Raw genomic sequence first — 27,181 nt, forward strand, 5'->3', positions numbered from 1 at the left:
CCTTCTGGGGGAGCTGGGGAGCACGCAGGCGGCTTGAGGCTCCCCTGAGTGCGCTGCGGGAGGGGGAAATGAAGAAAGGTGACGGACGAGAGAGATACAGAGGGTAAAAAATATATATATAATTTTTAGATGGTGTGTCCCAGCCCCCCCGGGGTTTCAGGTGCACAAGCAGTTGGCATCACAAGCACTGACACATTGCTCAGCGTTACCTCTGCCACACAGAGGTTTGGCTTCACATGCAGCAGGCCCAGGTCAGCTTTGCTGAAAGCTGCACAGCCACGGGTGGATTGTTACCAAACTGAACTAAAATGCTGGTACTGAAAGGTATCCGCGAGTACTGAAACCTAAAATGCTGCCTTTCCTTCTGCAGCACCAGGCATCATGCGATGCCAGGCAAGATTTTTCATCCCATCGCGTATATTGCAACATCGACGTCTATTAGAAAGCTAATTCAGTAAATAGCCACCTTTGCCATCGTGGTTCCCTTATGCTGACCTTTCCCCTGACTCCACACAGGAGAAGATGAAAAATACAAACCCATTCAGCGTTGTTTCAGTTTACCCAGCCTGCCAGCAGCTCTGTCACTTTGCTCACAACACCCAGGACTGGCTGTGGCCTGCTCCCCCCTGCTCACACAGAGGCAGCAGCAGCCGGCAGCTGCTTGTTGTGAACAAAGGTACAGAAGTTTCCAATGTATTGCAGCTTACCCAACTTCTACAGAACAGGGAAATGAGAATCTTTGAGGGGAAAGTGGAAGGAAAGGAATGCAACGCATCTGCTGCCAGTCGATCTTAAGATTTATTGATGATGCCACAGCTGGAGAGATGATACATTGTTTTCAAGCAGTACAACAATTGACCTTTAAGTTTTCCTGGAGGCAGGTTCAAGCAATTAAACATGGCTTTAAACGAAGCAAGACTGTCACTAAACTCCAGTAAGTGCAGTATTAGGGCTTAAGTTTCTAAACATCTCCCAATCCACATTACAGTTCTTGATGCTTGTTAACACTCCTGTGTAGCTGCACTGTATCTTCAACCGTAGGCAGGATTGAAATGGCACATATTTACATTCATTTCAAGTTACACTGCATTTGTACAAACAAACTTTAATTTTTGCATGTTACATTTATCTCTTCCCCTGAAAAATACCATTAAAAATAACCCCTGCATCAAAACTCTGTTTTCTGCATTGTCAACAAGTGTTTTCAAGCTTCTGGTACAGAAATACATTTTTTCACAAGAAAAGGTAACTGGGGAGCTTTCTGGTCCAAAGCTAGTTAATGAAAGAGGAGAAAGAGAGGGGGATTGGGCATGGAAATCACCACAACCATCAGTGCACACTGCGGAATGCAACTGTATTTCTTCTACTTGTCACACTCAGGAACACTGCTGGTTACAGAAATTTGTAAAACTTAAAATTGCAAAGCAGGAAAAAAATCCTTAGTTTTTACCCTTCTTTTTAAAACAAGACAAGGGAGTCTGTAAATATTTCAGCGTTTATTTTTTCTTTCTTAACATGAGAAAATGAGAACTTATTTTTTCTACAATCACAGCTGCTCTCTTCATTACCCTATGCTGAAGACATTGAGTTTTGTCTGCATATTTGACTGTTTATTTATGAACTTTTTCAAAATACTCCTTAGAACCTTCTGGGTTGGGCTTGATCTGTCAAGAAAAAAAAAATAGTTATTATATGCTATAACCGAGATACAAAAATTATGGACTTGACATTTTATCCAAGAGAAGGCATGCATAGCTTATTAAAACACTGGGGTTATTTCTGCTTCTGCACTTGGTTGAACGTTCCTACTTGTAAATTAAGTACATAACACATTTTTCCTGATAAACACCAAGCAGAGCACTAAGTAAGCAAAAAATCCAAAGGCAACCTGTAGGAACTACAAGTCAAGAGTTTTAAATACAAACTGTGCCTTCTAGAAGAAAGTCAGAGTCTTTCTTCACAGAAATCACATATTTAGTATCATGCAAATAGACTGAATTGGTCCAACCAATAAAAGGTTTAGAAAACAGCATCAGATTCAGTCAAGCACCTCACATTAGAGTGGTTCTCAGCCCTTCGGACATGCAAAACCATGCCGGTGTCTATATTTAGAACAGTGATATTTAGCAGACGCTTACTGTAGGGGAATCTGGAGTCCAGTTTGCTGGGCAAACCTCTCCATGTGTCTCCACGTACTGGAATGCTTTCACCAAGCGAAGGGTCTCTTCCACACTACGGCCGACGGGGAGATCGTTGATACTTAGATGCTTGATGACCCCATTTGGATCGATGATGAAGAGACCTCTGTAATTGAGCAAGAATTTGGGGAATGCACATCATTTTCCAAGACCAAACACGCAAGAAACTGATGAACCATTTCAGCAAGGTCGTTATTCTTAGCTGCACACACTAGAGTGAGGAGCAGCAATACCCCATTTGATATACTGTTTGTTAGTGCAGTGATCAAAAGCTAAGAGCCAGTGAACTGCTACGGTATTCTGAAATTATGGAACGCGCACAAAGACTATTAAATCAAGACAGCGAGATATACAACAAAGCAGAACTTCTAATTCCATCTGTATTTCAAAGGTGATAGCTGCCATCCCTTCCACGTCTTTTTGATATGAAAAGCCAAAGGTTCTGAAAGAAGAGTTGCTTATGCATTAAGCTACTAAGTTAATTTCTGTTATATATAAGCCATTGTAGAAACCAAAGTCCCAATTTCACCCTACTAATTAATTTAATTTGTTAACAAACAAATGTCTGAAGTTCCTTCCTAGCAAAGAAGCTGCTGTGTTTAGGTGGAAGAAAAAAAAAAAAAACAGCACAGATTAGGGCAACCTATAATTTGTTCTTTAGTGTTAATCAGCACTGCATCAGAATTTTAAGCAGCCTTCTGTAGACTTTTGCCACTCTTTCCTTGGAAGGAAACCAAATTAAATACTTCCCCCCCACACCCCTCCGTGGCATAGAAAAGCCTTTCTCTGTCAAGTATACATAACTAGAGTTCTCTGAACGCTAAGAGTACAAGCTTGCTTTGGGAACGACAGCCAGCATAAACCTTTTAATCCAGAGAGATCAGGAATCAGAGGTCGCTAGCAGACACCTACTCAGTCCCATACATATAAGGGACCACTATTTGCTTTTAGCATTTCCATGGTGTAAAAAAAAAACCAATTTTTCAATTCTGGGTAACTACAGAATTGACTGTAGTGGCCTCTAGCTTTAGGAACTTCTCACACATAAGGTAGTCTCTTCTCCCTTCAGATGAGAGGGGAAAAAAAAGGGGGGGGATCCAGCATAAGGTCCACAGGAGTAAGTGCATACAGCATTCATTTTGATCCCTGTACAGTTCCCCTTGGAGGAAGAGACAGTGTAGGTCACTTTGTTTTAAACTGGGTAGTGTCTTAACAGAATTACCAGCACTCATGCATTACCTTAGTGCTATGCCAGGTCCCTCTAGCAATACACCATAATCACGGGAGATTTGTTTTGTGAGGTCTGACAGAACTGGAATATTCATTTTGCCCAAACCGCCACTCTAGAAAAAAAAAAAAAAAGAGTAAGATTCCATTTTGTTAGCAAATGCTTTTTAGGGCTCTCTTTCTTGAGGCTGGATTCAGTGTTCCTGTAGGTATGCTAACAACAGACACCATTTTCTCCATGACAGGAACTGTGCAAGGAGTGGTTTTTGCTTTTTTGTTGATGTTGTTTTTCTTTAAAAAAGCACTCGCTTGTTTTTTTCGGAACATGAAAACCTGCTTAGCATTTTAGAACTGCGTATTTTGGTGGTAAAAGGTACTTGTGAAAACAGTGAAATTTTCAGACAGATTTCGCTTGTATCCCATGCCGAAGCTTTGAATACAAAAAATTCTATCTCATATCTAAGTATTAAAAATCAAACAAGATAAACATGGTGGGGAAGAAAAAGAAACCTGCATACTATAAGCAGGCAAAACACAAAGCTTCAATCAGCCATGCTCTGCGTGTCAGAGTTAGGCTGCTCTCTGTATGCAGTGCAGGTACTTTCTCCCCAAAACCAATTTAAATACTATTTGGAGAGTCAACCAAGACAGCTTTGAGTTTTGCAACACTGGAACTGCACGAGAGATAAGCTTTCTATCCTTGAAACAGGACTGGCATTTGTTAGCTTTTCTATTCCTGGCATCACCAGTGAATCATTGTGCAATCTCAGTCACTTAGACCCTGATCTTGCAAATGCTTGCCTGCAACGGAGCTCTCACACGCAGAGCTTTAAAGGCAGACGCTGGAGAAACCAAGGCCTTAAGTCCTCTGGGTGTCAGTTTCCCATCTGCACCATTATGGAATTCTTTCCACCCTGCAGAACGCTTTGCTCTGTGTGCATACCCTTAACAACTTCCACATAAAGCAACGAAGGCAGTCCATAATCACATTTTAGAGCTTCAGCAAAGCATGCAGAAGATTAAATACTCTTGACTGGTTCATCTAAACCATACTAAATTGAGGAAACTCCTCCCTCCTACATAACCAAGGAAAAGCCATGCATCTGGAGGCAGCCCAGTCCAACCATGCTGAGCACCCCTGTGGACTGCTGTCCCCATGACCACATAGGCAGTAACTGATCACACGGGAGTTTCAGCACCCTCCTGTGTCAGATCTGATTGTCTGCAACTAACCAAGCTAGCGAGACGGTTTGTGATGGCAAAAGTACGCATTTTCACACAAGTGAAAGGGGCTCCCTTCCAGTAAAAGCCCATCTTCTCTATCACTTCCTTTCTCTGAAGAAAGCTAAAGACCTCCATTTGTACTTCAGAAGTTGAACCATTTCAGCAAATGAGTTAAATCTTACAAATGCTCCATTAAGCTGCTTGTTCTTCTGCTTCCATTCTGAAGTTACCACTGTCATGTATTGGTTAACAACTAAGCCAGCTGCTATTCGTTTTCTGTGACATCACACACAAACCATCAGCTGTAACAAGCAGCTAAGGACAGTGACATATACACTTAACGTTTGTCTTTTAAGATAAATGTATAAGATACGAAGTAACCCACAGAACTACCAAGAGAACAAAACAAAGATGAAAAAAAACCCTACACATTATTAAGGAAGAGATCGACAAAACAAAGGTAGAGGTCAGAATTGAGTTACATCAAACGCAGAAGTTACTTAACATATCACCATAGGCAGTCTATTTATTGAAGTCAATGTTTGCATAATTGTTTACTGCTCTTATGAAAAGAAAACAATCCAACAAAGAAAGCCGCAAACAGCTGCCCAATTCATACCTTTCGTGGCGTATTTATCCAGGCCAGATGACAAAAATGAGAGTCCACAGAAACTGCCACCACTTCACAGTTCACATCACGAAATTCATTTGCTTTATTACTGAAAGCCACAATTTCTGTAGGGCATACAAAAGTGCTGGATGGGAACAGAAAAAGAGCTATAATGATTCAGCAGCATTTTGACAGCTTTTAATACAAGGCACTTGCACATCTGTTTCCAGGCACTAATGCAGCAGCACATTTTATTTAGCTTGGTAACTTTGACCGTGTTTTCTGCTTAGCTTCACTGAGACTCAAGCCACTGCAGGGGACACCTAGCTGGTGCACCAGTTTTCAACTACCAGTTCTAGGCAGAGATATTTACGCTTGGAAGAGAAAGCACTGCAGGTTAAACCCTCCCCACGTGCCCACATGCACCACAGTTCGGCAGAACGGCCGGGATGCTCTGTCCAGGAGGATTCATCTCTTCAGGACGGGGTCAGCCTCGTCCACCCACCTCTCACTCAGGAGCTGGAGGGCACACCGTGACCCCGCGCCACAAGGCAATGCTCTCACCCCCGGGATTTGACACCACCAAGGCCCCGTTTACCCCCTGAAGCACACCCCGCAGCTCAAAGATGCTCTCCAACCACCAGGTCTGTTGTTTTAGCACATGATGGATGGCCGTTTGCCCCCAAGCCTTATCAATCATATGAAAACCAGACAGATTTGCTTTGCAAAACCAGCCCGGGTACGGTAGAAACAAACACTGCAGACAGCAAAGAGCCGCAGCACTTCTGGTGACCTTCAGCAACGCTCCTTCAGTCACAAGCGCCAGGGGAGCACCCAGAGGCTTATTTTACCCCCCGGCACTCACAAATCCAGCGGGTAGAAGAAGAGAACGAGGTATTTCCCCTTGAAGTCATCCAGGCTCAGCTCCTTGAACTCCCCGTGGACGACAGCCGTGCCTTTAAAAAACGGGGCGTGCTGCGTAACCGCCGGAGCCAGCCGGGAGGCGCCTGAGGGGACAGAAAACCACGGAGGCTGCTCGCAGCCGGGCCGGGCCGAGCCGAGCCGAGCCGGGCACAGCCGGGCCACCGTGCCCGGGGGTCCCGCGGGGCGCCCTGCGCTTACCCAGGCTGAGCTGGCGGCGGGCGAGGAGCTGGGGCCGGCCCGGCAGCCTCCTCCCGGCGGCGGGCACCTGTGAGGGGACACACGGGGGGTGAGAGGCGGCGGGGAGGCAGCGCGGGCGGGGGGGGAGCCGGGCGGCCGCGCACTCACCGCGCTCCGCAGGAGCCTCCCCAGCGCGGCGGCCATCTTGTGCGCGGCGGCGGGCGGGGAAGGGGCCGGGGAAGGAGGGACCGGGGGAGGAGGGACACGGGCGGTGCCAGCCCCGCGGCGGGAGGAGGTGTCCCCATGCTGGCTGCACGGCCCGGGGGGCGTCGGGGTGGGGTAAGGGTGGGCAGAGCGCAGGGAAGGGCGAGGAGCGGGTGGCACGGTGCCCGTGCTCGCCGCCGGCCTCTGAGGGGCTGAGGTGGCTCTGGCCCCGGGACCTGGCTCTGCGGTGCAGAGCGAAGCGTGGCTCAAGCTAAAACATTTCAACAATAAAGTTTTCTGTCGACTCTGATGAACTCGTGGTCGGATTGTAGTTGTTTAGTCATAAAATCCTGCCACCGGCCCAGGTGGAAGCAGCGCAGGAATGGTGGGTGTGTTGTGGGAGGGAGCGCGCCTGTTGCAGGCAGACCTCTCTGCTTCCCTGAAGGTGGGAGCTTCGGCCAGCCTGCTCCTTTAATACTTGTATTTAAAAATATTCACGGCCTGTTATGAAGGGGAGATCCCACCCTGTGAGCTAGGGAGAGGTGTGGCTCCTCCAGCGGTACTAGATCTGCCATCAGCAGCTGGGGGCAAGGCCAAAGGCAACCAAAGCAATGTCAACGAGCTCCTGGAAGCTCAACGGATGCTGCATCTGTGGCTCTGAACACGTTAAAAAACTTATTCCTGGTACCGATCCAGCTGGTATGGTCCAGTCACTTCCATAAGTCAACTCTCTGAGCATTCAGAAGTGGAAGGTTGAGCACAACTCACTTGTTAGGAGTGGATTTTAACCAATATTATCTCCCAAATGTGCCTAGGAACTGTTTGGGACAGTATTAGTTGGTGTCATCCAAAAGCACACCAGGCACATTTCTGAACATTTAACATTACAGACACACCAGTTTCACTTTCTCGTGCCTTTCTGTGGCACTTCTGAATTTATTAATACAGCTGATGCCAAAAATGGGTGGAAATGTGGCTCTGGTAATCTCAAAAACTGCCCAGCAGAGTATAACGTTATCTACTCATATGGCACAGAGGTGCTGGGCAGCTGTCTGGGCTTGTGGTGAAGGTGGAGGTGCCCAAAGGGAGATGATGAAGATGGAGGTGTTCTGCACAACGGTGTAGAGGATGAACTGTTCCTTCCTATAGCCATGGTGAGAAAAGGGGGAAGGAAAATGTGGACAATTAGGGATGTGGATATCTCAGTACAAGGTCCACCAGCGTGATAGTCTAACTGCTTCCTGCATCCAGTAATTTCCTTGCATTCAAGCATACATCACCATTGCTTTTGATGTTGCAGCTGTTCTCTTCAGGCTTAACACCTTCTAACAAAGCCCTGAGAGTGCATTAGAGAATGTGTGCATAGGTATGAACAAGTGGTCACTAAAACAGCTTATTCTGAGTTAAGGAACCTCACACGTTCCTTTCTTGTCATTAGCGTTTCACTAAGGGAAACCTGAATGTGTTTGAGAGGGAAGTTCAGCTTTGGCTCTTGTTGATGAACCAGGGCTGCTTGAAAGTACCAGCCGGACAGGGGCTCTGTCAGGAAGGTGGCTGCACAAGGGGAGCCAGCTGGCTGAGCTACTCAGCTTATTTGCATGTCTGTTACCTAAAAGTTTGGCGCATTCTTGCTTTAAAAACCCTCAAAGCCTGAAAGTGGAAGTGAGTAAATTATTTCCATGTCAGAAAATACATCAGATGCGCTGCGGGTGAGCCGTGCTGTAGCCTGCAGCCCTGGGAGCCCCCAGGAAAAGCAGCAGATGGAGAGGGCAGGAGCAGTTGTTGAGAGCTGTGTCTGCAGTACAGTCTAGGGAGATTTTAGGGCCGCTGCTGAGACTCTGTGAGGACTGCCAGCAGAAAAATGAGCAATGGAGCTGAGCAAGGGTCACCTGCAGGGCAATGACTGGTGAAGAGTGGCCAAGAAACATCAGCCAGTACCTGGGCTGACTCCTCGAGCAGCCGTGCAGATTGGCACGTCTGTGTTCACGTCTGCTGGAATGGCACATCTCCTCTGCATCAACAGATCAACTCGCCCAGCAGCAGCTCCCCTGAGGCTGGGCAGCAAATTGAGTTAAGGATACGGTCGGGCCATAGCAGTTCCTTTCCCTCAGCTGTGGGAGCTGTATTGTAGCAGCAAAAAGAAAAAAAAAAAGGCTATTGCTAGGATTTCCTGAGGATGGTTGTCTCACCCGCAGATGATTATTCACAATTTCTCAGTTGATATTTTTTAAAATGGTGTCCTTCCCCTCTCCCTGGAAAGTTATATTTGTTTAAAACTCTTTGTTTAAACACTTGGCTTGCAGGTGGGGAAATATTGCTCATGCTTTGTTATGAAGGCAGCATAATTCAGTTTCCCAGACTTCTGGGCAAGAACTTGAACTACTGCCATTTAGCACGGGGGTTTATTTTCCATTTTGCTTTTTACCGGGCATCCCTAGGATTTGAAGGCGGACTTTTTCTCTGCAAAGCGCACCTGGCAAAAGAGTTGTTGCTTTTCCTCAGCAGCACTTCTGGTGCACACTGGAGCAGCTGCTAAACCTGATTCTTCTGGCCATCTGAAGTTCCAAATGGATTTACCAAGCGGTACCACATGCACATCTTTCTCAGTAGCTTGTTGATTTTCTGCTTTGCTGTGTCACTGTACACTCCTGAAATCAGGATGCACGGTGTTGCTGAGACTATGGGATTGAAAACTAACAAATAAAAAAATAAGATCAGGGAAACCACAGGCCCTAATCTTGCTTTTCATCCTGCAGTTGCAGACTGCTGGTTCATACTGGTTCAGTGAGAGATCAGCAGTGCATGTTGTTATTGGAAGGTCTGGAGTCTTTAAATTCAATTCAAAGACATCTGAAGTTTGTGAAAGACTTCCCAGGATTTCAGCAAGCTTTAGCAGAGAATTTTGTGTCATTTTAAGGTGCTGAGCAGTGGCTAAAGCACTTGAATGGATAACGGGAGAGGTAAATTTAATTTTTGGTTATGACACTTATCTGCCTGCTCTCACTTAGTGCCTTTTTCCCTATCTGTGAATAATTAAATTTGCCTTTTTGGTAAAAACAAACAAACAAACAAAAAAACAACCACCACAAACAAACAAAAGCTTTGAGATCTGTTGATTAAAAAATTACTACATACTACTTGTATATTGCTACCATTGTTGTTTTGTGAGGTTAGTTTTTAAAGAGCCGTTTGAAAGATCATCATTAATGCAACAAAATGTTAGTGGAAGGGTAGCTTCTCTCTGAACCTGATGAATGGGGTAAGACAATCCTAAAACAGATCTCCTGCTCTTGTGGGCCATTGAATGTCAGATTCTGTGCTGCTTATTTGACGCTTGTTTAAAAAATAAATTATGTTCTTCTAGAAGATTATTTTATTCCATGTGCTTAAATGCTGTAAGAATCATTTGTCCTCTGCTTTGAGGAAACAGATAACTGCAAGAAAAGGTTTGGAAATGGAGAGAAGCTACAGAGGCATGGACATTTTCACCTAAAGCAAAGCAGAAAGTTAGGTTTCGAGAACATGATGCATCACCCCACGGCTGTTGGTAGATGGCAGCCTCTGTCCTTACGCACAGGGCTCCGCGAAAGGTTGCAGCTGCCTGCAGATGCGTCCTCGTGGGCCTGCACGTTCCCACCTGCTGATACAGCATCTCAGCGGGAGGTGACAACACGTACCCCTCTGTAGGGTAAGTTTTAGGACCGATTCCAAACGCAGCCCCGTTCGGAGGTGGTCACGAAGAAACTCTACAGCGCTAATTACGTGTAGTAACGTGGATGTGGGCGATAGCTCCTGTCAGGGCGTGTTTCCAACTGATAAGAATAAGGCAAAACCCTTCCAGGCAACCGGCTCACCTGGGATCTTATCCTGACCTTTCACGCGGGCTGTGCTGCGGCCGAGCGTTCGCTCTGTGAGGGCAGGATAAAGCTGGGTGCGTGGTGCCCTGCTGCTGGCCGGAGCTGCAGGAGCCCACCCTGCCGGGGACTCGTCTGTCAGAGCCGCTCGCGATCCATCGCCCGCCGCTCTGCTGCCTTCCTCTTCGCCTCGCGCTGATGCATTTGGGTCTCGCACGGTGCTGGCGTTTCATTTACAAACCTCTCTTCTCCCATAGAGGGAAGATGGCTGCCAGCCCGGCTTCGCCCTCCTGTTCGCCGCTCAAAAAGTGCCTTTCTGAGCCACTCTCGGATGGCTTCAAATGAAAGATGTTTTATTTAAAAGCAGAATAACCAAAAGCATTAAGCACCATAGAGAACAAATCTTTCAGTTTAGCCGTGGGTTGTTTTTTTTTGTAACCTTTACTTTTTAATTTTTCTTCCAAAATTAGCTGCTTCTGTGTGATTCAAACCAATTTTTTACCCTTTGCTCCCACAACCACTGAATCAGGGTCTTTAGGCCTGAAAAAAAAAAAAAAAAAGACCTGCCTGTTTCTTACCTGCCACGCTGCCTTTGAGTCTATCCTTGTGTATTTCAGCACCAGAGTTTGCACCAGCCGGTAGAATAAGATAAGCAGTAGAAGAGACTCAAGGATTTCCTGATAATGAAGAATTTCTTTTCCCCTCGCTCACAAAGAACCTGACTGCTCCATTACATTGGGTGTGGATGTGGCCTAAAATTAAAGGCCTGGGTTGTTGTAAGAGAAAATTCATATAAATAAATGTATCTCTTTCTAATATTTTGTCGTCGTTGTAAGAGAAAATTGATATAAATAAATGTCGCTCTTCCTAATATTTTTTGTTGTTGTGTTTGTGACCCAGCTGTTCCAGGTGGCACGACAATGAAGACGCCCACAGCCATAGGAAAGTCATAAGGCAGGGCTCCAAATGCTCTGGTGGGTTCTGCAGAGACCAACACACAGACTTCGGGTCAAGTAGGTCTGTGCAGGGCGATTGATCTGGCAGTCCCTGGGGAACCACGTCCGTGAAAGGGGCCATCCATCAGAGCCCCGTGCTGAAGCAGAGCTCTGTCATGTAGCAGTGCTATATTCAGGCTTTAGAGTCTGAATTAGGAAAGGGATGCAGCGAGGATGGGTTGTCTTGATTTGTTTTTCAAAGCAGGCGTTGTGATAGCGAGCACAACTCCTTCATGTTCTAGGGCACCAAACTGACTCAGATGTACTGGAAACAAGTTTTATGTTCTCAGTTGCTATACGAATCATTAAGAAAACCCACTCCATTGTTCTTACTGATAAAAATGAGGTCAGAATTGCTGCCCTCCATGTAGATGTGCAACTCAAACAAATGTTTTTGCAGAATCTCACACCGGTAGCAGAGCTCGGCTTTCCACTCCCTGTGTTCAGCCACATTTGTTGCTCCACTGCTCCTCACCCACCTCAATGCAAAGTCATCCAGCTTGGTGTAAATAACCACCCAGCCAGCAGCACGACATTCGTTCAGTTGCTGTTCCTGTTTCTGCAGGGACCGGGTAAGCGTGCCTTTGGGTGCCGGGAGCGCCAAGTACTTCGCAGCTGGGCTGTTTACGAACACCGAGTAGCTCAGTGGGATTTACCAATCACCACGCAGATCTTTTGTAACTCTTCTGATAATTCTACTAGTTACTCTTTCAGGAACTAAATAAACGTTCACAAAGGACAGCACCAGCACTCCACAGTTGTAATTCTGTTCCACAGGGCAACACTGCAGATAACTGTGTGCACATAGCGCTTAAGTATGTAGATGTAGATATAGGATACAAGAGGAGCAGTAGAGCCCTCAGATGCACGTACTGCTTTCCAGATGCTTAGCCACCCGAACTTAGGGTCTACAAGTGCCTCTCTCCTTTTGATCTCTTTAGATGTGAGCATCATCCCTTGCACAGAAGTGCTCAAACAACATGCAGGGCAGCCACTCCTCAGGAGCCTCATCTCTGTGCTAAGGCTCTGGTTTCCAGGAAGCAATTTTTCCCTCAAGAATTATTTAATCAGGGAAAAATCTTCCGGTACTTACAGGCACAACCGCTGTTATATGGAACTTGGCATCACAAAGAAAGTAACCACAGCACGGCATGGCTACCGGAGCCTGAACGTTTCCTGAAGTGACAGGAGGGAGGATGGGGAAGATTATGCACAGCAGTGGCACCTGCTGCAACAGTAGCTTCCCAAGTTCCAACCTTGGGCATTTGCTAAGGTACAGGAGGCATTTATTATAGCCACATGATCCTAATGTCCGAGATATTATTCATTAAGCGCATTTATCATTTATTTCCTGCGTTCAGAAAGCGCATCCAGTAGCAGTCTGCTGCTGCGAGCCACTTCTGCCTGGCCGTAGAGAGAAACGCGACCGGTGCAATCAGGAGGAGGGAGAAGGGGCAGCGCCTCTGTTCCGCTTACAAGAAGCTGCATGTTAATTTGATTTGATTTGCTTCGCATGGATTTAATCAACGCAGGGCTGATGGGGGAGAGTGTTGGTGAGAGCCACGGGTCGCTTTTATCCCTCTTTCTTCGCCCGACCCGCCGAACGTGCCATCGGTCCCCGCAACGCCAGCAACACCAGCATCCCTCCCTCGGACGCACACAGCAGGCGGAATTTGGGGCTCAGCCTAAACTTCCCACCAGCCTAGCTCCTGCTCAGGATGAAACACCAAAAGAAAAACCCGTAACAACCCCCCCCCACCCCCCAAAAAAAAAACCCCAGGCCACCGCGGCGGGGCTGCTGGGTCCCCCCAAACCCCGCAGCCGCTGGGTGGCGCCCGGCACCAGGGCAGCGCCACCGGGGCCACCCCCGCGGTGCCCCCCGCGGCTCCCCGGCCCCGGGGGCTGCCCCGGGCGCTGTGTCCTCCCGTCCTCCCGTCCGCCGGTCCGTCCGTGCCCCGAGACCCCCCGGCCCCACCGAACCGGCTGCGGGGCTGGCGCCTGCGCGGGGCTGCGGGGCCGCTCCCGGTGCCCCACCCCCGGGAGGAGGAGGAGGAGGAGGAGGAGGAGGAGGAGGAGGAGGAGGAGGAGGAGGAGGAGGAGGAGGAGGAGGAGGAGGAGGAGGAGGAGGAGGAGGGAGGCAGGAGCGCCCCAGCCCTCAGCCCGCCGGGGAGGATGGAGTAGCGGAGAGAGAGGGGAGCGCCGGGGGGAGCTCGGAGGAAGGGAGGGAGGGAGGGAGGAAGGATCATGCCCGGGGGGACGAGGCGCTAGGGGCAGGAGCTGGTGGGCGCCCGCAGGCTCCGCACCTCGGCGCCGTCCTGCTGCAGTGCCGCCGACCTGCGCTGCCCGAGCTCGTCAATGGAGCTGGAAAACATCGTTGCCAACACCGTCTTGCTGAAAGCCAGGGAAGGTGAGAGAGCGCCGGGAGAGGGGGGGCGAGCATCCTCGGCGCCGCTACCCCGCTGCTTCGGGAGGGGAGGGGGGGGCACGGGGCAGAGCCGGCGCTGGAAAAGGTTTCTGTGAGGCTGAGCCCCCGGTACGGGGGGGAGAACATCGATGATCCCCCCCCCCCCCCCATGTCCTCTGCGCGAGGAGCTTTGGGAAAGGAAGCGGACGAGATCGCCGCGATTACAATATTCACCCATCTCTTCCTTCCCGCTGCACAGCCCCCCCCCACCCCCCCACCCCCCCCGAGCCGGTCCCGCAGATTGTGCTATTTCAGCGCCTATTGTTAAAGGTCAGCTGCGGATGCATTCATTCAGGAGGGCTCGGCGGAGCCGCAAATAGCTCGGGGACAGCGCGGGGACAGCGGCAGGACCGCAGCGCTTCCGAGCGGGCGCTCCCCGCCTCAGGCGGCGGCGTTACGGGGGGCGACCGCCGGGCCGCGTTTGGCCCCAGCCCGCTCCTGCTCCCAGCCGGGGCTCAGCCCCCCGGGGGGTCCCCGGCAGGGGGCGAGGGGTGCCCGGAGCTGCCGGCGAGGAGAAGCCGCTCCGTGGCCCTTGGGAACTCCCCCTCCGGGGAGCATCCCCCCCCAGGAGCATCTCCCCCAGCTCCCCCCCGAGCATCCCCCCCGTTCCCCCCACCCCGAGCATCCCCCCTTATTCCCTCCCAAGCATCCCCCCTTATTCCCCCCAAAGCATCCCCCCTTGTTCCCCCACCCCAGAGCATTCCCCCCCCCCCACTCCCCGAGCATCCCCCCCCCAAAAAAAAAGCACGAAAAGCCCGGTGACGGCCGGCAGCCCTGCGGGGCGGTTTTCTCCCCTCTCCGCTTTTCCTTTCCTCCCCCAGCAAAGGGGGCGAGGGTGTCCCCCCGCTGCTCCTTGGGGGGGGCCATGCCGGCAGCACCCCCCCGCCGCAGGGTGGGCGCCGCGCACCAGCATCTCACGGCCGCAGCATCGCTGCCAAGGATGCGAGCGCTCGCTGCCGGTGGGGTTTTTCTTTCCTGGCTTGTTTTCCCCCCCCCCCAGCACCAACCCTCACGTCCTTTACCCTTTCAAATAACACATCTCAAGCCTCTGGTGCAACTTGTTGTCTCCTGGAACCGCCCGCTGGTAGGGGCAGCTGTAGGTGCGGTGCAACCCGCGGCCGGGATTTGTCACTGGGGTGCTGGGGTTGGCGAGGCCGGGGCCGCCTGGGTGCACCTCGGGCTTGGTCCCGCCGAAGCCGTGGAAGCAGGAGAAATGCAACGTTGGCTTGCTACAGGAGGTCATTGAAACAGTCCTCCCCTGGAGCGATCCCTTCGCTGGGAAAAATAGCTCAAATTGTAAAATAATGTTTATATAACTCAGGGGGTGTTGAACTTGCGAGGCTTAGCTAAAGAGTAAAGTCCCGCGATTCTCCAGGAAAAAAAAAATCTAAATAATAAGGGCAAAGGTATTTTTCTGTTGATCAGACCGGTGCGTTACAACTCTGTCTTTTCCTGGAGAATTGCGAATTTCTGTTGTCATTTCCAATACCATTCAGGATGCAGTCGCTGCTACCAGCAGTGCAGTACTGGGTTAGATTTCAGAAGACTTCAGGGATACTTTAAAGGACTGGTATTAATTACAGTTATTGTTTGTTGTTTTCTGTGAGCCAATATTTTGCAAGGAATTTTGAATATGCCACTCAGTTTTATGGTCCTTTTCTACCGTCCTCAGCAAGATGGTAACGGCAATGCTGTTTATCGTGTTAAGTCGTATTAGGGAAGCTAACGCTCCAATCCAAATGGCAGAGCTTTATCAGGGCTTACTCCAAACTATTCTCCAACACTTCTTTTAACTCTGCATGAAGTTCCAACAATGACTGAGGCCTGGTGCTTATTTATATATAAAGCTTTTATTTATTTTTTTATTTTATTTTTCTGGGGGGGAGCTGAATTTTTCTGAAAGCAAGAATGGATGAACCATTGTGTACCTGACATCACAAAGCCACAGTTGTTATCCCTGTTTCCAGATTTTTAGTTTTCATTGCATGCAAGCTGCTGCGAGTAAAGTGTTTTTAAAATTTGCAGGGAATAATGTCAGTGGATGTCCTTACAGATGGAGAAGATGGACAGCGTGTTGAAGACCAAGAGTAAAACCAAATTAGTAGATTGGGGATTATGGTACCTAAGAATATGCTTGTTCCAGGTCCTGCAGGCTCCGTAGATAGATTTAGCTAGGTGAACACGTAGCCGCAGCCAAGCACATGAATGTGTGTTTGCACTTGTGAAGTCAAAAGTAGAAGCTACGTTAGCTCAGTTAGGTGGTTGTTGGTGCCTGCGATGTGGTATTTGATGTTGGAGGTAGCGAAATAATGGGATCCATTCTGCAGCCATTAGTAAAAGCAGAAGTCTTACCACAATTGCAAAGGGGAGCACAAACCCAATACCAGCATCAAAAAAAAAAAAATAATAAATTTCAGATTAGTTTCAGAGCACAGTTTAGGAAGATCTGCAATGTTAATTTCAGCAGTAAGGACTTTTGTAAGGGCCTCAGGAGTAGGGCTGAGTGACCATCACAAACATTTTCTAGCAAATATTGGTTTAAATTTTGCAACTCGTTTGCTTTGGCCCTGCAAGCGGCTTTTCTGGGGTCCCTTGTGTAAATTCCTTTGTGACCAAATTTTATTACAGCAACCACTGATGCAAAGTGGATTTCTTTGCTGAAATACTGGGAAGCAAGTTTTATAACTTTATACAAATACTCGTACCAGAATCCTGATGATTACAATGAGAAGCACACCCAGAATTAACTGATGCCTTGTGATACATGAGTAATCTTATTAGAGCAACAAAAAAAGTAAATGCAATTCACATACAAAAATGTATTTCGCTGAATAATTTCAAGCAGAGAATGAATTTCAGGAAATCATCATCTGCTTGCAGAATATAAAGTTTGAGATAAAATCACATGAGTTATTTGTACTCAGAGGTCTACCAGGCTGAGCATAGAAAAAAATTGAGTTTTATTGCATTTCAAAGTTCATTTATAATTTATTAGGAATGAATTTATGTTGTTTCCTCAATGATCATTTCTTTCTTCTTGTATGCAAAATCCTGTTGCACAAATGGCCAGTCCCTTTTCGGACTGAATAGAAAATACATCTGGTTTAATTATAGGAACCAAATAGGTATTTGGGACCATCTCTTATTGCCTGGGGAAAAGAGTAAGCAGAGAAGAAAAGACAAGAAAGATGAGAATCATAAAAAGAACAGCAGAATAATAACAATCGCAGTCATTTCAGGTTGAGTAAGAACCCCACATTATGAAGTGGTGAAACATTTATCTGGATCTTTTCATTAGCCCTCCTGTTTCTGAGCCTCAGCGATCACGTCTGAACCACAGAATCACCTAGCCATTAGGAACTGGAAAACACCAAGCTGCTGAAAGGGAATCCAGGTCCATGAATGAGTCCCGATTCATCTTCCCAACTTCAGGCTGTTTAACAGAGGACCACATCAGAACCAAGGAGAAGGGTCATGGAGGGGCCGAGGACCAACTCTTCCCAAATTTCAGAGGAACTTTAACAGTCTTAACACAGAGAAGATTTAAAACAGACCCCTACACTCCTGACTCTACCCCTGCCTGTCAAAAGCAGTAAGCTGATAAAAGTCTTTCAAGTAGGCTGATGATTACACCAGAATGTTTGTATGGAAAACAAGCAATATGGTCAGATAAGCGTGGCCAAGGCATGGTGATTTCCCAGATACTCTTAGTCATGAGCCATTATTTCCGAGCTATAAGATCAGTCTTCCCTCATATAATCTGCTGCTGCTCCACACGTGAATTTTCTTGGACAACCTGAAACACATTTCAAAACCGAGATACAACTTGAAATAGCAAGATCCTTTACAATCTTGTAAAAACCAAACAAATGACCAGTTTTCACCACTTTAAAGTTTTAGCGATAACGGCATTAGTCATCATGGTTATTAGTCTTAAGGCAGCCGGTTTGGAAGATAAACTATTATTTTCCTCAGACCTTAAATTTCTAAAACACAAACTTCACTGTGTAAACCCGATAAAAGGAAAAAATGTTGCAACTACTAAAACACAATAAAAATACATTTTTTTCCTTTCTGAGAAGACTGGGATTCTAAAATAAACTTATTTATGGCACCCAAGCAGAACCTTTGATCAGCCTAGCCAAAAGGGTCAACCTTCTTTTATATATATCTCAAAAATTTTTGATGACTGCACACTGATGCCATTTAACATGCAAAATGTGCCTGTTTTTATATTGCTGTATTTTTAGCTTGCTTTTGCAGGATGATCACAGGAGAGATTTGTGCGTGTCCTTATTGGCAAAAGACTAGCAATAAATCCTAAACAAGAAGCGTGATTGCTTTCCAAGAACTTGGCTGCAGAGCAATTGGAAAAAGGGCAGTAGAACAATGAAAAGCATATTTTGAAGGAAAGAAGGTGACTATAGCGACAGCCAAAACCCCATGGAGAATATGATTATTGCAACTTAACTTTAGCAAGTTCATTAGCCGATGCTTGGAATGCTGAATCTAAGGTCCTGTCCTGTATCCCTTGATTTAAAAACAACGTATTTTGTAAGGAAAACGTTGTTTCTATAAGCCGAGGATGCTTGTATGCAGTGACTCAGTCTAGTTTTCTTTTTGGAATTCAAGAAAAGCTCTCGTCACTGCAGTAGCTTACAAGAAAAAATGAATAAATCCAAAAATGGAATCAACCATTACTTCAGATGTAAGATAGAGTGCTTTTAAGCATTAGGCTTAAAAATTAGATTCCTTTTCAAGCTGTAACCATTTCTTTTGGGGTAGAAAAAAAATAATATCCAAAAGAGCTCAGAATATTTTGGTACTTTCTGATCAAGAAAATTGAGAAAACAAGAGGCTTCAGACCTTTGTGAAAAGAATGTGCAAGTCTGAATGACACAAAGATTCCTCACCATACCCGATTTAGAGCAAGCGTGTGTGTGTATGAATTCCCTTTTCATGTTTTTATAGTAGAGCTGATGTAAGGCAGGTTAGAGCTGCAGTAGCTGTGCTCTCTGTGGGCACTCTGCTCCTTGTCTGGGGTTGTCCCTGGGGTTCTCCAGCTCGCCGTTGTGGGCAGCAGGTCTTGAGATGTGGCGATGCTGGAGAAACCAAGAGCTCTTCCACCCAAGCTTCCTGGCTGCAGAGAGAGGACTATGCCCCTTCATGTTTGTTGTTGCTGTGGTACGGCAGTGTTTTGGTTTAATTGCTATTGATTTTAATGGGTTTGTAGGCATTTAAAAAAATATTTAGTACTGAGCTGTGATGGTCTCTTAGGTTATTAACACACAGAAGCCATCAGCTAGTTAGTCTCCTCGAACAGATGTTAACTATGGAGGTTTGGATAGAGCTATGTATATCTGCTCCATTAACCTCATATGATTGATTTCGTCAAGTGAAAAATAATGAATCTGGGAAGAGACTACCTGTATTCGTTATCAATATGTTCCTTTTCTGAGGTCTTAGTATTGCTCAAGTCATCCATACAACAAAGAATTTTCAGTATTTACCCAAGACACAAGCATAAGTTTGCGACTGTATTTAGCTTTTTGTGCTGTGACTATTCTCATGGGTAAAATGACAAAAATCACTTCAGAATCCGTATCATGTGTTGAAAAAGTTTATAAACAAAAGATTTTATCAAAGCAGTTCCAGTCTTTACAAAATAGTACTCAAAACCAAACAATCGAACAAGGGTTCCTCTTCCTTTACAGCTGGATAGGAAATACTACCCTTCCGTTTGATTTTTACCTATGAAAATGGGAGCTAAGAATCTATCTTGTGCTCATTTGTGAGATTTATCCCCGAGTCTTTACTCCAAAAAATATTCTATCTGGTATATGAGTTTTCTGCGTGGCAGTGAGTAAGAAGAGAACCAATTATTCCTCATTTTTACAGGCACATAACCTAAACAATAACAAGATGATATCCCAATATTTCTTTAAGACCACAGGATGTGAAATTAAATTAAGAGGCCAGGAAAATAAAGAACCCTGCAGTTTGATTACACTTGGCTGGATTATTTTTGTAATTATTTTGCCTGGATGATTTAAGAATGCATACTGCCTTGTGATTAGGTAGGGAACAAAAATCAAATATTCTAAAGAAAATATTGCAAAGATGATGGATATTCTGTTTTATTTAAAAAAAATAGAGTTGCTAGTTAAAGTGAAAAGATGGAACTAAACATGGGTGAGGGGGAAGACGGATGGGGCTGAGAAGTCTGTGGAGCTGTCTCAGCTGCCTCTAGTTCATACAATGTCTCTTCAGATATAGCTGAAGACACTGTCATAAGTGTTTGTTGTTTTTTTTTTCAAGGAAGATGGGCAGGATAATAGGAGTAGAAATATACCCAAGTACTCAAGACTCAATTCTGACCTGGTAATGCAAATAATACTAATGAAGGAAGGGTGGCTGGCTGTGCTCTGGGATGGAGATAGTTATTCACAGCTAACTTCTCAGTGCCACAGCAAAGACTGAAAATGTTGTGTATCCATCATTTCCAACTGGAAGTCTTTAGTATGTATGAGTAGTCCCACGGACCTCGTGGGGAACTACTTGGCGGCTGGAAACGCAGCTTGTTTGTGAGTGCTCTGCGAGGCTGAGACCTCCGGGATCGCTCTGTTCGCACTGCTGCAGTGCTGTTAGGCCAGGAAAACTACACCGGTAGAACTGAAGTGAAACCAACTTTTAGCAGCCATCGGGAAAGGCCTACTTTGTCATTCTGTCCCTTGTCCTCCAAGCACTTTTTTATTTTAAACAGTTTTGGTATAAAAATGACTCAAATTGTGGGCTTCTCTTTCAATATATATATATATATTTTTTTTTTTCCCAGCCCAAGAAATCTCCTTGACTCTTCTGGTTAAGTTCTCCTTATTCTCATCTCCTTACTCATGTAGTTCCTTTTGTACCGAGTTTTCATTCTCTGGGCACTTTCTGTTGCTGAGTTTAACAGCTTTTGTTCTTTCTTCCTTCCAGCTAGTCAGCTTGGATGGTCCACCTCAAATTTTGTGCAGTCACTCCTCAGGACAGGTTCAATCCCAACGGTGGGTTCCCGAGAGGTGTGCCTAGGGATGGAGTCTGCCATGCAGGCAGTCTGAACCTGGTTCTCTCTCTGGCCCACCTCAAAATCAGCTGAAATAACTGGTCATGCGTGGAGTGGGCCCTGGGGAAGAAACAGTACCCACGAGGGAGTACATCAGGATATTTCTGAGTAGTTTCCATGAGTGAGGTTGCTTATGGAGTTCCCCGTTGACCTGAGGATGCCAAAGAGGCAGTTAATAAGTAGCAGCAGCTATTTTTGCATTCGTTGAGTATTCTCTTGGGTCCCACTGAACGCGTGATTTCACTGTGCCTGGCTTTTCCTAGTAGGCTGAGGTTATATTACAAGTTCTAGAAGTTACCCTATTTCTGTGCAGTACCTCTCCCACTTAACCACTCAAAGGGCCAACCTCTCCCTCATGCGGGTGTGCAGCCCCTTGGCTGCTGGGGTGCTGTTTCCTAGTTGTCAGTACTCCAGGACCATTCTCCTTTCCTAGCAGCATTCCACCAGTGAATAAATTTGGATTGTTTGCTTTTCTCTGTTAAAGTAGTCTAAATTTTTCTAGGCTGCAATTCCCTTATCGTATTCTTCCCACTTTTCCAATCTTTCTATTTTTTTCCCCCATTCTCTGTTGTCTGACATCACCTTTGAATCCTTAATGCACTGCTTAAAACATATTTAACTCAATTGGATTAAACATCACTTTACTGAACATATCTAAGGCTTTATATATTTTCTCCATCGTATTATCCTCATTTGTTCTTTGGTCAGTGTTTAGTCTGTGTGACACTGCTCCTATCTAAAATGATTAAAACCCTTTTTTCCGTGCATGTGTTACGGGAGACCCGCGTGGTTCTACAGGAAATCTTTATTTCCAATGAAAGTTTTACAAATGAGGAAGCCATCTCATTCGGGCAGAGTCTATTGAGCCATCGAGCGTGTCATAGGAAGGGGGGGAGAGAGAGAAATACAGCTGGAAGAAGAGATTCAGAAACAAAGCGAAGACATCAATGATGCCAAGTTAAAACAACACCAATGAGTCCTTGGTGACGTTTCTGTCAAAATACCCCCGTAGGCAGTGCAAGGGAACTGACATCTTTAACAAGCAGATGAGCTGGGAAGGATGGATGCTAGGCTAAATCGTCATTTAGCCAAGGTTGCCAAAATATCTGTGGAAGATATATATACTTCACATTGGCACTGTTCATTGCTTGTCATTCTATTTTCACTTGCATTTCTGCTGTTTTTCTCTCCCCATTGCTTTCCTCCCCGCTCCTGATAGACTTTGTTTTGTTTTGTACTGGGGATGATTGACTGAATGAAATTCCCAGTGTGCCTTTTCCCATCTTCTTTAGTTTTAGTTGTTATAGATTCTTTTTTTATTATTCTTTTTTATTTTTTCAGTGCTCTGGGTCTCCATGAAGTTGGTTGTCTGTGATTCAGAAGGAGATTCTAGTGATAAGCAAGCTAGAAATCAATATGGTTGCTTTCTGTAGGGGTAGTCTTGCTACTTGCATGGCAAACTTGTCTCCAGCAGAAGTCCAATGGGACAACTTGCCTGTCCTCTTTTGTGGAGAAGCATGGTGCAAAAATGCAATTGCTCACCCTGCATTTGCGGAAAATGAAGAGAATCTGAACACTGAGCCTTAATCTTCTTACTATTAAAGGAAGAACAGTTGTCCAGTGCAACATTTGCAAGCAGTGAAAAAGCTTACAAATACAAGAGTTGGAACTGATCTCTGAATAAACCCTTTCTGTCTCCTTCCATAGCAATTCCACATCTACATTTCATCTCTGAATCATGATTTTGTGTTTTCTGAGGATGCCAAGTCATAAATCATATGTTGACTGAGAATTCCTCATGAAGCACACATCTGGGAAAGTTTGTGCTTTGTTTATTTCACCAGCAGATGACTTTTAGGAATTAGCCAGATGACTTATATATGATGTAAGCTTTTCTCAGAGTTACAGTGCACCTTTCTCGGAAGCTTTGCGCCTTTAGCATGCATCTCCTTTCACTCTTTGCTCAATGAGACACTGGTTCAGGAATTAAAAAGCAAACTTTAGGTTTCTGAATCAGAGAGCTGGGCAAGTAGGAATATAGAAGTGTTCAGAGTAAAGCTGCTTCTTGCCCCGTGTCGTTGACAGACCCTGGATAGCAGCAGGTGCCTATGGAAAGGCATGGATAGAATGACCCTTCCCCAAGCCTGTCTTTTCAGCCTCTCACAGTAGGAACTTCCCAAGCAGAAGGTGGTTTTGTCCACTGGTGTCTAATAGAAGGATCTATCCCTCATGAATTTATCTAACCTTTTTTTTTTTTTTTTTGCCACATTCCCAACTTTGGCCCGCACAACTTCCTGTGGCAATGAGTTCCATAATGCAGCAAAAGCATGCAAACTTTCCCACATGTGTGCTTCATGAGGAACTCTCAGTTGATGTGTGACGTCTGTTTTGGCAACCTCAGGAAGTAGCCATGATGAATACGTGGTAGTGTCTTGGAGGAGAAGGAAAGCAAACTATCTTCAAATCAATCAAATACTTCTGTTTGGATTTGACATGTTGATTTTGTTGATTCTGTCCTAACTTCTAGTAGGTTGTTCTTGAATAACCCTTTATCATATCAATTATATGTTATCATGTTCTTTATAACCCTTTATCATATGACCTTATCAGCCTGTCTCCTGATGGAAAGGTCTAAGTCTATCATATTTGTTCATTTATATCTTCTAATTCTGTATCCTTTGTGAAAAGGGTGACGAAATCTGCCCCTTGTTAGTGTGGCCCTATGTGTTGAACGTACACCATGGACAGTGACATAGTGATGCGGATTACTTTTGTTTTTTTGACCAATCTTTCTTAACTTTGTTTGCTCTTTTTCTTACGATAGCATAAGCATTCCTTACTGGGACTACTGTCAACAAGCTCAGAAATTTGTCTCCTGAGCTGAAATCTTTAATTTAGAGCCCTTTATTTGTTATGTATAGCATGAGTTGTTTTCTTTCATGTGCAATACATTGCTGGCTGACAGAGAACTTCTTTTTTCTTTTTTTCTTTTTCTTCCCTAAGTGATTCAATACTGCAACATGCTTCTGCAACTCTTTGCAGGCTGTTTTTGGTACAAGTGTCCTGAAGAAATTCATCTTGGCAGCAAATGTCATCTTGTTATTTATCTCTTTTCCAGACCATTTATGAATACACTGAGTAGTCCAAGTCCTATCATAGATCTCTGGCACACCACTGGCAGCCTCACTCCACTGTAAGCTCCTTAGCCTTGATTTCCTATCTTGTCAACTATTACTGACTCACAAGAGGGTTTCTTCTTGAGATACAGTTGCCTTTCACCAACAATTCTTAAGAAACTAGCTTTCAAAAACAAAAATGACAAAAACCAAAACAACCACACCACTGTTCAAGAATTTCAAAGCCACTTTGGAAATATTGTATTGACTGTTCACCCTTCTTTGAATCCTCCAAAAGAATCCAGGAAATTTGTAAACATGTTTCTTAAAATCGCAGAATAATTCAGGTTGAAGGGGACTTCAGGAGGCCTCTAGCCCAAGCAGGGGCAGCTCTGCAGCTAGCCCAGGTTGATCTGGGCTTTAGCCAGTCAAAAATTGAAAACCTCCATGGGCTGAGACTGTGCAGCCTCTCTGGGCAGCCTGCTCCACTACTTGACTGTCCTCATGAGGGAAACCTTTTTATATCCATTTGAACCCCTCTTTAAATTTATGCCATTGCCTGTCATCCTCCAGCCTATGCAGCACTGTGAAGAGCATAACTTCTTCTCAAAAACGTCCCCAGAGCTGCTGGCTGGCTGCTGTCAGTCCCGTGATGCAGCCCCATGCCCCTCTCCAGGCTGAACAGGCCCTGCTCCCCTGGCCTCTCTCAGGACAGGAGCTTCAGCCCCTGATGATCTCGATGGCCCTCTGCACAACTTGCTCATTTATTCATGGCCTTTACTGGGAGATGGGGCAAAAATAGATGTGGTATCTCTCTAGATGTGGTCTAAGGAATTTTGAATAGGGGGCAATAATCACTTCCCTCAGTCTATAGGCTACATTCCTGTTCAAATAGCTCAAGGTGCTGCTGGCTTTCCTTGCTGCTAGGCATGCTGCTGGTTTGTGCTCAGCTTGGTGTCTGCCATGCCCCTGGGCCTTTTCAGCAGAGCTGCTCATGGGTATGAGACTATTGTGTGAGACAGCGTTGAAAACCCTGCTAAAATCAGCCTAAATAACATCCGCTGCTCTTCTCCTTGTCTGCAAAACCAGTCACTTTATTGAAGAAGGCAGGCAGGCTAGTCAGGGATGATTTACCCTTGGTGAATCCATGCTGCCTGTTGCCAGTCTCCTTCTCCTTCATGTGCCCAGAAATAGTTTTGAGATGACCAAAGTGAGTCTGACTGACCGTACTGTCCTGGATGGTCCTGTTGTCCTTCTTCAGTCATAGTGGGCCTCTCTGGGTCTCCACCTCCTTTCAAAGCTGACAGAGAGCAGCCTTGTAATGCTATCAGCCCTGGGCATGCTTGCATTTTTGGGTGCAGCCTTTCTGGTTCTGTGGGCCTGTGTAGGCCACAACTGTTTAAGTAATCCCTTGTGTGCTGCTGGTAGGTCTTGTCCCTCCTTGAACCCTGCAGAGACCTGGGAAGCCTTGTCAGTGAAGACTAAGGCAAACAAGGCATTCATTTTTTCTACGATGAGTTGTGTTACAGATGTAAACAAGGCATTCACTTTTTCTAGGATGCCATGTGTTACAGCTGTTGTGCTTGTGATTATGCTATTTTAGTCATAGTTTCTACCAGTTTGCCTGTCCGAAGTCAGACTGACTTCTCTGTTCTCTCTCTGCTCTGTCCATGGTGATGCACGGTCTTTGCCAGGTGAGTTCAGCTTCACTGATGAACAGAAATAATTCAGAGGACCTGGTACTGCAGTATAGCGTGAAGTGTTGTAGCTGTTCAATTACTGTGTGGTCTCCCACGCAACCAAGCAAAGCTTGGAGGAAGTCTGTTGCAAACGTTCAGTTATTGAAGACATCCCAGATTTTGACATCTCCAGTGACCTGCTCTAAATCTTTCAAGCCTCCAGCATCAGTTTCTTTGGATGTATATCAGGGATTTCCCTTCTAACCGTTGGCAGAATTCAGGTCTTGCTTCTGATCTCTTCAAATGGCTGGCTGGGCAAATTTGTCTCAAGAAACAGCTTTTTCTCGCCAAGGTACAGCGATTAGATAGCATCTTGTACAACTGTCAAACTGCTCAGCTAGAAGCATGACCCACCTGCCCAAACTAGCTTTGACTACAGTCAGCTTGTTCTAGAGATGGAGGGGAAAAGCAAAAAGCTGTGAAGGAGAAATGTTGGAATTTGCCAGCTGATGGCAGTATTCGAAGGAACCATCCCTAAGACATCTGATGATTGGCCAAAAAATCAGGGTTGTGCAAAGGACTGAAAGAGAATGTCCCAGGTGAACGCTGTTAAAGTGGGTGCTGTTTGAATCTACCAGTCAAAGCTGACCATCTGAAGCTCTTTGAAAGGTCAGCAATCACTTTTAATGCCACAGAGGATTGTAATACGTTCCAGCAGGCTTGGCCACAACCTGCTTAAAAAAGTAAACCCAGAACAAGTCTCCCCCCAAACTCAGCTAATCCTGTTTAAAAAACAAAACAAAAACCCACAAGTTTTGCGTAATTATTCTTCAGGACCTGTACACTACATACTTGCCTCTGTCCATGCACATGTCAGATATATAAAGCACGGGATCAAACTCTTTCATTGGGCAGGCTAATCTGAAATCCCTAGCAGGTTTCAGGACGTTTGTTATTTTGGCTAATGCAGCCCTCCAGCTGTAAAATGTTTATTTGGCTGTGAAAAGACTATGAAGTAACAAACTTTGATGGATTCAGCGTATTGTTTTCTCTTCCTTTTTTGGGATGCTGTTTGCCTCCAGCTCTCATGGGGAACACGTCTCTTTTCCTGAATGCCATAAATATTAGAAGCCTAGAATGACTGCAAATGTGTGTAGGACAGGTATGAGCCATGCACTGCTTGCAACCCATTTGTGGCGGTCTCCACTGAAAACAGATTGTCTAAAAATAATGGTGCAATATGACTGCACAACACTTCAGTGTTTATCCTTGTTATTATTTAAAGTTGCTAATATTTTATTCTTGCTTATTAGCAGATTACAGGTTGAATAATACCAGGACACTAGGATTATTCATGGAAGGAAGTGAGCTTTGGCTCCATGAATGTAGTTGGGAAAGGAGATA

The 27,181-nt window shown here is 45.8% G+C and overlaps 2 protein-coding genes and 1 long non-coding RNA gene across 6 annotated transcripts in view; 2 read left to right on the top strand and 1 right to left on the bottom strand.

Annotated features, from left to right (window-relative positions):
• Nucleotides 1-1,477: 1,477 nt before the first annotated feature.
• PRDX3 (peroxiredoxin 3) lies at nucleotides 1,478-6,619 on the bottom strand. The gene is made up of 7 exons (XM_083843472.1): nucleotides 6,529-6,619; nucleotides 6,382-6,448; nucleotides 6,125-6,266; nucleotides 5,269-5,404; nucleotides 3,438-3,541; nucleotides 2,139-2,304; nucleotides 1,478-1,664 (listed from the first exon to the last, which is right to left on the bottom strand). The coding sequence occupies exons 1-7, from the start codon at nucleotides 6,562-6,564 to the stop codon at nucleotides 1,611-1,613; spliced, it is 705 nt and encodes a 234-aa protein (XP_083699598.1). The 5' UTR covers nucleotides 6,565-6,619; the 3' UTR covers nucleotides 1,478-1,610.
• LOC310902247 lies at nucleotides 6,351-13,466 on the top strand. Its single transcript, XR_014586580.1, has 3 exons — nucleotides 6,351-6,469; nucleotides 9,995-10,252; nucleotides 10,676-13,466. It is a non-coding gene; the product is annotated as an uncharacterized lncRNA (long non-coding RNA).
• Nucleotides 13,467-13,535: 69 nt separating this feature from the next.
• The window catches only part of GRK5 (G protein-coupled receptor kinase 5), a 168,266-nt gene continuing 154,620 nt past the window's right edge, over nucleotides 13,536-27,181 (top strand). For 2 of the 4 annotated variants that reach the window (XM_083843475.1, XM_083843476.1), the window contains exon 1: nucleotides 13,536-13,820. In XM_083843475.1, the coding sequence (XP_083699601.1) occupies nucleotides 13,769-13,820 (52 nt within the window). In that variant the 5' untranslated portion in view covers nucleotides 13,536-13,768. The remainder of the gene's footprint in view (nucleotides 13,821-27,181) is intronic. The other 2 variants (XM_083843478.1, XM_083843477.1) reach the window with 1 other exon arrangement.

The sequence above is a fragment of the Anser anser genome, assembly GCF_964211835.1.
Source record: "Anser anser genome assembly, chromosome: 7".
Taxonomy (NCBI): domain Eukaryota; kingdom Metazoa; phylum Chordata; class Aves; order Anseriformes; family Anatidae; genus Anser; species Anser anser.